This window comes from Elephantulus edwardii, unplaced genomic scaffold (assembly GCF_000299155.1).
Source record: "Elephantulus edwardii isolate Elephantulus edwardi_28Jun2011 unplaced genomic scaffold, EleEdw1.0 scaffold00032, whole genome shotgun sequence".
In the NCBI taxonomy this organism is placed as follows: domain Eukaryota; kingdom Metazoa; phylum Chordata; class Mammalia; order Macroscelidea; family Macroscelididae; genus Elephantulus; species Elephantulus edwardii.
In genome coordinates this window covers 9,524,039-9,534,632 of record NW_006399782.1, presented here as the reverse complement: position 1 = coordinate 9,534,632, position 10,594 = coordinate 9,524,039, and the positions used below count along the sequence as shown (strand labels likewise).

General features: G+C 39.7%; 1 protein-coding gene across 2 annotated transcripts in view; it reads left to right on the top strand.

Annotated features, from left to right (window-relative positions):
* Positions 1 to 7,767: 7,767 nt before the first annotated feature.
* Positions 7,768 to 10,594, top strand: part of SLC15A2 (solute carrier family 15 (oligopeptide transporter), member 2) — a 54,047-nt gene continuing 51,220 nt past the window's right edge. For both annotated transcript variants that reach the window (XM_006884241.1, XM_006884240.1), the window contains exon 1: positions 7,768 to 7,909. In XM_006884241.1, coding sequence (XP_006884303.1) covers positions 7,805 to 7,909 — 105 coding nt within the window. In that variant the 5' untranslated portion in view covers positions 7,768 to 7,804. The remainder of the gene's footprint in view (positions 7,910 to 10,594) is intronic.

The following is a 10,594-nucleotide window of genomic DNA, read 5'->3' as shown; positions in this document are numbered from 1 at the left end:
CCATGGTCTTCATAATTACTTGCGATGCATCAGAGAGCTGGACAATGATTAAGGATGACAGAAGAAGAATTGATGCCTTTGAGTTGTGGTGCTGGAGAAGAGTATTGAACATATCATAGTCTCATAGTCTGCCGAGAGAATAAGCAGGTCTGTCCTGATGAGGGTGAAACCAAATTGCTCATGGAGGCAACAATTTTGAAGGTCTGTCTCATATAATTTTCATATGTTATTGGGAAGAACCAGTCCTTGAAGGATATCACGCTTAAGAGGGTGGAGGGTCAGTGCAGGAAAGAAAGATCCTGGAGGAGATGGATTGACATAGGAACTGGGATAATGGGGGTGAATGTGTGAAAGACAATGAGACTGAACAGAGTTCAGAGCTATTGTGCATAAGGTTGGTAAGAGGTGCAGTCAACTGAAGGACACATAGAAGCAACAATTATTACACAGTTATGTGTAACTGTCAATTAGGCTACATATGCTTAAGATTTACATACTTTATCATGTTGTGTCAAGTTTAAAATCCATAAATAAAAGTAATAGGAAATATTTGCAACAAAGGCAATAATAATACCAATACAAACAGCACTTAGAAATTTACAAAAAGGGAAGGAAAGACTCAATAAAAATTGACAAAAGGTATAAATAGAAAGTTCTAAGCATTACAGAAACAGACTTTAACTCAGCAATTTCACTTCTCAAAATTTATTTTACAGATATATTTGACTTAAGGACTGATTTGTTATACAAGTTTATATAATAGCACTGGATTCAAAACAAACCAAATCTACATTGTTTGAAAACTAGATACATAAACGAGAATTTCATCTATGTTTCTTTTAGGGTAAACATTTGGAAGAGAGTTTCTAGGTCCTAGGAATCATCAACAACCTGTACTATGGAGATGATGTAACTTTGTTTGCAGGAAGTGAAGAGAACGTAATGTGCTTACTGCAGAATATCAAAGATTATAGCTTTCAAAATGCATTATACCCTAAAATCAAGAAAACAAAAATCTTCACCAATGGACCAATAGGCAAACTCATGATAAGTGGAGAAAAGATCAAAATTGTAAAAAAATTTCTTTTACTTGGATCCATAATCTACACCCTTGGTACCAGCAGTTGAGAAAGAAAAAGATATCTTGCATTGGAAAAACCTACTGTCAAGGACCTCTCTAAAACTTTAAAGAACAAGGATGTTAGTTTAAAGACTAGGGTGTACCTGATCCCAAGTCATGGTATTTTCCATTGCTTCCTATGCACCTGAAAGTTGAATAATGAGTAAAGATAATAGAAGAATGTATGCCTTGGACTGCCAAAAGAGCAAACAAATTTATCTTGAAGGAAGCACAACTAAGGTGCTTCTTAGAGGCAAGGATGGTGAAACTTCTCTCACATACTTTGGGCATGTTACTAGGAGAGACCAGTCCTTGGAAAAAGATAGGATGGACAAGTTGAAAGTCCAAAAAGAAGAGAAAGACCATTAACAAGATGAGTTAAAACAGTGACTGTAACAATGGGCTTGAGTATATCAGAGATGAGGAGGATCTTGAGGATTGTGCATGATAGGGCAAGGTATTGTTCATAGAATCATGCTGAATCATAGTACTAAGTTGCATTTCACAACAACAGCATTTGAATATGTATAGTTTTGGTTTCCAATAAATTTACATTTGCACCAGCAATGGGAGTTGTGGTGGCCTAGTGGTAAGAAGTTGCATTGCTAAACCAATGGCACATGGTTCAGATCCACCCTTTGCTCTGTGGAAGGATGAACAATGTCACCTTGTGTAATTTGTTGTTGTTGTTATGTGCCGTCGAGTCGCTTGTGACTCATAGCGACCCTGTGTACAACAGCCCTAAACTCTTCTCTATCCTGTGCCAATTGCACTGTCCCTGACACGCCCATCCCGATTACCCCAGTCACTGAATCAAACCACCTCATAGAGGACTTCCCCTCCTGTGCTGTCCCTCCACCCTCCCAAGCATGATGTCCCTCTCCAAGGACCTGTCCCTCCTTACAACATGTCCAAAGTATGTCAGACGAAGCCCCAGAATCCTTGTCTCCAAGGAGCAGCCTGGTTTAACCCTCTCTAGGATGAATCTGTTTGTTACTGCCTCTAAATATCCACTGGAGCATCCGCTATGGGTTTACTCTGTCTTGATGGTTCACAACAACAATGCAACCAGTAATGTATGAGAATTATGGTTATTTAACACTTTCATAAGCGCTTAATATTATCCCTTTTCTTTTTAGTTACTCTACTATCTCATTGAGTGGTGTCATGTTAAAGTTATAATTTTTATCTCCCAAATGACAAATAGTATCAAGATTAGAGGAAGACTCATCAACAACCATCACTCTGCAAGATCACCTTGCTTGTTGAAAGTGAGGAGGACTTGAAGTGCTTGCTGCACAAGATCAAAGAATAAAGCCTTCAATATGTATTGCCTCTCAGTGTCAAGAAAATAAAAATTCTCACAATTAGAACAATGGGCAGCATCATGAGAGATGGATAAAAGCTTGAGACTGTTAATGACTTCATCTCACTTGGATTCCAATTTAACACCATTGGTACTAGCAGACAAAAGATCAGGGAGAATATTGCATTGGGCAAGTCTGAAGTCAGGGACCTTCCCAAATTATTGAGGAGCATTGATGTCAGTTTGAAAACTATGATGTGCTTGATTCAGGCCATGATCTTTCCAATCACTTGCTATGCATCTGAATTGAACAATGGATAAGGATGACAGAAGAACAATTGATACCTATGAGAAGAGTACAAAATATGCCATGAACTGACAAAAGAATATGTCTTGAGAAGTTGTAGCCAGAGTGTCCCTTTCAGGCAAAGATAACAAAACTTCATATCACATACTTTGGGCATGTTGCAAGGAGAAGCTATTCCCTAGAGAAGGACACCAGGCATGGAGAGGTGGAGGGCCAGTAAAAGAGAGGAAGACCCTCAACCAGATGGAATCACACAGTAACTGCAGCAATGGGCTCAAGCGTGTTAGAGATGTTGAGACGGCACAGAAAAAGTGAAAGTTTAGATCTGTTGTTCATAAGGTTGCTGTGAGGTGTACTTGATTCCACGGCACTTAACAACAACAACAATAGCAATGATAAATGAGGGAGCTCCGATGACATTATCCTTGAGAGCTACACTGCTATTCTGAAGGTCACATTTATCTGGCAATTTGAATGGACAGTGGCTTCATGATAGAAGAAAGGGCAATCTCCTCCCAAGTGATTCAGTTCTGATTTCAAAGCATTGATTAGTATAATAGAATGACTAAGGAAGTTCATTGGTCAATTTGATATATTCTTTTGTGAAATACCCAACCTGTGCTCATTTTAAACTTTTATCATATCGAACTTGTGCTCATTTTAAAATTTTATTATGTATCCTTTTTTTATGACTTTTTGTAGTTATTCATACAGTCTAGACACACATCTTTTACCAAACATGCATACTATGAATGATTTCTCCTGCTTGTGAATTGTCTTTTACCTCTTAATGATGTCTTTTGACCATTAAAATAATTAACTTGACTAGTACCTTCTGTGTTTTTTCTGTTTTTGTTTTGCTCTCAGAATCGGTAACCAAATTCCATCAGAAAGAGCAACATTTCCTGAGACAATTAATTAAGCTGCAGTTTAATCATTAATGCCACAGTCAGAAATAAACTAGTTTGTTTGGGGTAAAGGTTGGTGGGAGAAGAGTGGAAATGAGGACTGTAATCGAACTGAGAAGACATGGTCAAAGTCTGACGTAGTTTAGGGAGAAAAGGGTAGTTTATCGTGGCTTTATGCCAATGAGTTACTCAAATAGGTAATATGAGAATTTTGCAATAGGATAAAGCCATAGGTTCTCCCTTTCTCACTTGTATTCTCTAACTAATATTTTCTGATGTTGTCTGACTCTATTGTTTGACTCATTTTTCTCTGCTTATTTCTCAATATCAAGAAAACAAGTTTTCTCACCACTGGGCCAGTTGGCAGCATCATGATAGATGGTGAAGAGTCTGAGATTCTAAACAGCGGTCGTTTACTTGGCTCCACAATCAACACTCTTGGCACCAGCAGCCAGGAAATGAAAAGACATATTGCATTGGGAAAGTTAGAGACCTCTCAGAGACCTCTCCAGAGTACTGAAAAACAATTATGTTTGTCTGGAGACTAGGGTGCACCCGATATAGGCCATGGTCTTTGCAGTCACTTGCTATGTATCAGAGAGCTGGACAATGACTAGGGATGATAGAAGGAGAATTGATGCCCCTAAGCTGTGGTGCTGGTGAAGAGTATTGAATGTACCATGGACTGCTAAGAGAACAACAGATTCTTCCTGGAGAGGGTGTAACTAGGCTGCTCCTTGAAAGCAAGGATTCTGAAGCTTCGTCTCACATACTTTGGACATGTTGCAATCAGTCCTTGGAGAGGGATGCCATGCTTGGGAGAGTGGAGGGACAGCACAGGAGAGGAAGACCCTCGATGAGAGATGAGATGGATTGACTCAGTGGCTGGGATAATGGGGGTGGGTGTGTCGGAGACAGTGAGATTGGCACAGGATAAAGCAGAGTTTAGGACTGTTGTACACAGGATCGCTATAAGTCACAGGGGACTCCACAGCATATAACAGTAACAACAACATTTCTCTTGTAGTCCTTTGACTATTCCTTTTCTATCTCTGATGATTAATAACTTGAAGTGCACCACAATCTTTTGTTTTTTGCCTCTTAACAAGAAGAATACATTATAATGCATCATGCTGATTCTTGTTCTCCCCTGATGAAGACTGAGTGTTATAGTCTGGTATCATTAGGGAATTCATCTCCTGAAAATTAAGGTGAAGAATGTTTGCAACAATACTTATGTACTTCATTCACAGTATTTAGTCTTTTTTTTTTTTTTTTTAGTTAAAGAACGGATTCATCTTGAAGTGAGAATGAAAATGCAGGGAATAGATTTAGCAAAGAGCAATTACCCTGACGCACATATAACTAACTGATTTCTCTCATTTTCTTTAGCCTTCATTCTTTAAATTGCATATAGGACATTTCTAGCTGAACTTTATTACTCTGTCTTATAAAAATAACATAGAAGTTGTTTGCCAACCACACTGTTCCTCACGAGGTATTTTGGTAAATACCTCAGAAACTGAGCTGTGCTGCTCACACTTAAGAAAATGCTTCAGGTGGGGACAACAGAATCGGCAAATAAATGTAGAACACATGCATTCTTCGTGAAAATATGCTAGATGCTGAAATGTTAGTGTTCCCTTTATCTCTAAGTTCAATGCATCTCAGTGTATCTACATTCTTGTATTTCCATTACGTAGTCTAGACAGTAATGTGGGTCCTCCTGCCTGTAGACCTGAGTTACAGCCACAGGTGTTACAGATCCCAATCTTTACTTTTGAATCTGCTAAGTCAAAAGTGGAAATTCCAGATCTGTGGCTTGTTAGCTATGTTGACTTTCACCATTATTGTAGAATGAGTATGAGGATCCAAGGTGTCTGGGGGAGGGTGGAAATAGAGAGGTGAGGATGGAGGAGGGTAGGGTCTTAATCATAGGGTTGCATAATTTGATGGGGGGGGGGTGGGATGAAGGAAACAGGGAGGATCTTTTGTGAAAAACAATGTATTCAAACTGTAAATAAGTTAGAGTAATATAAAAAAAAGCCAACCCCAAAACCCACACCGTTCTAGTTTTTGTCAAACAGTAATGACCTTAAAGCAGGTAAGTTCTTAGGTGGAATAAAAGATTAAGGCACTCAACAACCAACCGAAAGGTTGAATGCTGAACTCCTGCAGATGATCCTGGAAAGCAAGACCTGTAGCTATTTATGAGAAGGTAGCCATTGAAACTCTCTGGGTTTTGCATTTCAATATACGTTAGGTTTCTATGAATCAGAAATGACTGTTGTTGTTGTTGTTGTTGTTATGTGCCGTTGAGTCATTTGCGACTCATAGCGACCCTAAGCACAACAGACCTAAACCCTGCTCTGTCCTGCGCCAACCGCACTGCCTCTGACACACCCATCCCGATTACCCCAGTCACCGAATCAATCCATCTCATAGAGGGTCTTCCCCTCCTGCGCTGTCCCTCCACCCTCCCAAGCATGATGTCCTCTCCAAGGACCCATCCCTTCTGGCAACATGTCCAAAGTATGTCAGACGAAGCCCCAGAATCCTTGCCTCCGAGGAGTAGCTTGGTTTAATCCTCTCCAAGATGAATCTGTTTGTTTTCCTGGCAGTCCATGGTACATTCAGTACTCTTCTCCAGCACCACAGCTCAAAAGCATCCATTCTTCTTCTGTCCTCCCTAGTCATTGTCCAACTCTCTGATGCATAACAAGCGATTGCAAAGACCATGGCCTGTATCAGGCGCACCTTAGTCTCCAGAGAGACACTGTTGCTCCTGAGTACGTTTGAGAGGTCCCTAACGGCAGACTTTCCCATCGCATCGCGATACGCTTTTTGATTTCCTGACTGCTGGTGCCAAGAGTGTTGACTGTGGAGCTGAGCAAACTGAAGCTGTGAACAATCTCAATCTCTTCGCCATCCATCCTGACGCTGCCAATTGGTCCAGTGGTGAGAATCTTTGTCTTCTTGACATTGAGCCTCAGTCCATACTGAAGGCTGTAGTCCCTGACCCTTCGCAGCAAGTGCACGAGGTCCTCCTCAGTTTCAGCAAGCAGGTTGTTTTAAAACAGTAAGATTTAAAATATATAAAAATGGATGTCATGAACACTATATAAGTAATTTATATACACTATGTAGATACATTTCTATAACAACACATGCATAAAACATCTCAATATGTGCACATACATATTAATATATACATACATATTAAGATATGTTTTGTGCACATGTGTTGTTGTTATTGCTATTGAGTCAGAACCAGCCCATAGCTGACTCTCCAGCAGATTTTCAGAGGCAGTTAATCACAAGGGAGGAGACTGTCCATCTTTCTCCCACTGAGCAGTAGGTGGATTTGAACCACATGTCTTTGGGATTGCAGTGTGCCTTCTTACCACTAGGCCACAAGAGCTCCCTATATGTTAAAATAGCACATAATAGGTGTTTAATAAATGATAGCTACTATCACCCTAAAATAAAATTATTGATCTATGCTTGAGGGATTGTATTCTTACCTAGCACACATTTACTTTACTGTGATTTTAATGAAAGTTTATGAAAGGTTGAGTTTTCTTTCATTCGTGGTTGCATATTTTCCTCCTTCCTCCTCCTTTGCCCTCCCTCAGTTCACTTTATAATGCACCTCTTGTTCATATTGTTAATTGTTATACATACAATGCCTAATCATATATTCCTTTCTTTTTTATTCCATATATTCCTTTCAGACAGAAAAGTACAGAATGCTTCACAAATTTTGTATCATCCTTGTGCAATGGCCATGTTAATTACTCTATTTAGTATCTCTGCTGTTGAAGTAAGTACTAGCGTTCACTTTTAATGACACTCTTAAACATTCTGGGCCTTATCAATTTTCTAGCACCATCTTCCATCTCGTACTGTGTTATTCTCACTTCTCCATACTCTTACATAATTGTTTCTTGGAATTCATCTCAAATGTGCAACTCTTCCTTTTTCCTGTACTTTCTGGCTATGCTCTGGGCCAGCTGCTGAAGCCAATACTTACAGGGTTAAACTTAGTTGCTGAAGCCACCTCCCCTTCCTTCTGTCAGTCCTCCTTACAAAAGGCTGGCAGCTGTCCCAACTGCCTCCCTAAGCCAAATGCCTAAGGAGAGAGAGAGAGTAAGGAGCCAGCTATGAATACCTTCCAGAAAAAAAATTCCAAGGAAACTCTTTTCTCACCTGTCTCCATGGAAGAGGTACCTCCTCGACCTCCAAGCCCTCCACAGAAGTCACCTCCGGTGAGTCCTCAGATACAGCCTCATCCCTAACAGGAATAACCTGGCTCTCTCAGTGCCCTGCTTCGCCTTTGGAGCTCCAGGCTGAGTGAAATTAAGACACACAAATTATTCTCACCTGGAGTTAGAATTAACCTGAAAAATCCACAATCTGACAGAGGCTTCCTTTGAGTAAGAGAGGGAGGAAACAGCAGAATGAGGTGGTCAGAGTTCTTCATTTGGGACCCAGAACTTTGTTGTAGGTCATTGTAGATTCTGAGTTTCCCTGGGGAAAAAAAAGCAATTTGAATATCCAGGGAAATTTGGCAAGCAGGCCTGTCTGGAGAACTGTGTGTGATTGTTCTTGCTTTCCCAATTTAAAACTGAGCCTTTAGGTCCCCTTGTCCACAAAGTCTTATGCAGGACACTCAGGGGAAATTTAGAAGAGACCCACCCTCTGTTTCTATGGCTTCCTAGTTTAAGGCAGAGAACCAAAGAAATTACAATCATGTTTTCAGTCACAAACTTGTTGAAACACTGCCAAATCCACTATCTCATTCAATCCTTATATCAAAATCCTGTAAATAGAGAAAATAGACAGATGCCAAAATTACTGAGTTGTTATGAGCCAAGAAGTGGTATAATTCTTCTTTCCTTGGACTAACAGAGCTTGAAGCATAGACCATGTGATGGTGTCAGTGGCTGAACATAGCTCATGTAGGTGTTACATAGCTCGTGAGAGAGTGAACGTCACATGACATAATTCTTGAGCTGTGAGCTGGGAAGTTTATGTCTCTCAACCAAATTATTATCATGCATCAATATAAGTTTGTTGTTGTTATGTACATCAAGTTGCTTGTGACTTCTTGTTGTTGATTGCCATCGAGTCGAGGTCAACTCATGAACAAAAGATCTAATGCCTTTCCAAAGCTATCGTTGTTTCTCCAAGTTCATAGAGTTTCCAGAGGCATGTAGTTTAGGACGTGGATGCCACTCCTGCTTCTAAACCTGTTTTACAACTGAGAGCTCCATCAAACACTGTTTACATTGAGAAACCATTATGCTATTTGATAGCCCCATGGCACAAGGTTCAGCATCACAGCAAACCCAGGTTACCTGATACAGCACATTGACAAAGAGTGATGTGCAAAGTGGAAGAATGATCCTCCAGATATAACAGCACTAGTCTCATTTAGCAGTGGTTAAGTGTTGTTGAGTCGAATATGACCCAGAGTAAGCTTTGCACAAAAGACCTGAACTCTTTTCTATAATTAACATAATTTCTGTACATTTATAAGAGAGTCTGTAGAGTTTCCAGAAGCATCTAGTTTAGGAAGTGGATGCCACTCCTGTTTCCCAACATGAATCAATCTGGAAACTCATTCAAACATGTAGTGACCCTAAGTACAATAGTTCTGAAACCTGCCCTCTCCTGTGCCAACCTTACTGTCTCTGACACGCCTACCATCCTTACCTCAGTCACTGAATCAGTCCATCTCATTGAGGGTCTTCCTCTCTTGCGCTGTCCCTCCACCCATCTAAGCATAGCATCCCTCTCCAAGGACTGGTTCCTCCTTGCAACATACCCAAAGTACGTCAGACAAAGCTTTAGAATCCTTGCCTCCAAGGAGCATTCTGGTTTCACCCTCTCTAGCATGGACCTGTTTGTTCTAGTACATCGTATATTAGCCCTAAGGATTTTAGACTACTCACAAAGAGATATATATATATATATTTATCATGAACTAAGCAAAGAATCAGAGGCAAGATAAATCTCATGATAAGATCTGACTGACAACTTTGTCAGTCGACACACAGTCATAATCACTAGAAAATCTTGTGATAAAAGATAATTTCTTATATTCTCACTTATATATTATATAAGACAGAGTAGTCCTTTTGATGTTCAGCAGGATGATTGTGAAAATTTTATACTATCAGTGTAGCAGGAAGAGTATATAATTAATTAATAGATATATAAAATGAATTTTCTAGGAACTTTTCTCATCTCAAAGAACTGTCTGACTAATGTAAAGGTGATCTATCAGCTTACCTTTAGGATGTCTGCCTTCCATGTTGGGCTTTGTGCCTGATGCCAAAAGAACCCTGAGTTATAAATTATCATAGTGCCAGGATCCCTCTTAGGAGGATAAAAAAAATATAATATATGGAACTCTGGTGGCCTAGTACTGAGAATCTGCACTGCCATTCCCAAGGCATGTGGTTTGAATCCACCAGCTGCTCTGCAGAAGAAGGATGGGCAGCCTAGTCCAGCAAGACTAACTGCCTCTGAAAACCCTCTGGAGAATCAGCTAGGGGTCGGTTCTGACATGATAGCACATCATAAATAAATGTGTGTGTGTATATTTTTCTCCACACAATAAGTGAATATATATAGTGAGTGAAGTGAATGTATATAGTGAGTGAAGTGAATATATATAGTGAAGTGAATTTATATAGTGAGTGAAGTGAATATATATATATATAGTGAGTGAATATATATATAGTGAGTGAATATATATAGTGAGTGAATATATATGTAGTGAGTGAATATATATGTAGTGAGTGAATATATATATAGTGAGTGAATATATATAGTGAGTGAATATATACATAGTGAGGTGAATATACATATGTTGTTTGTTGTTGTTATGTGCCATCGAGTTGCCTGCGACTCATAGCGACCCTATGTACAACAGCCCTAAACTC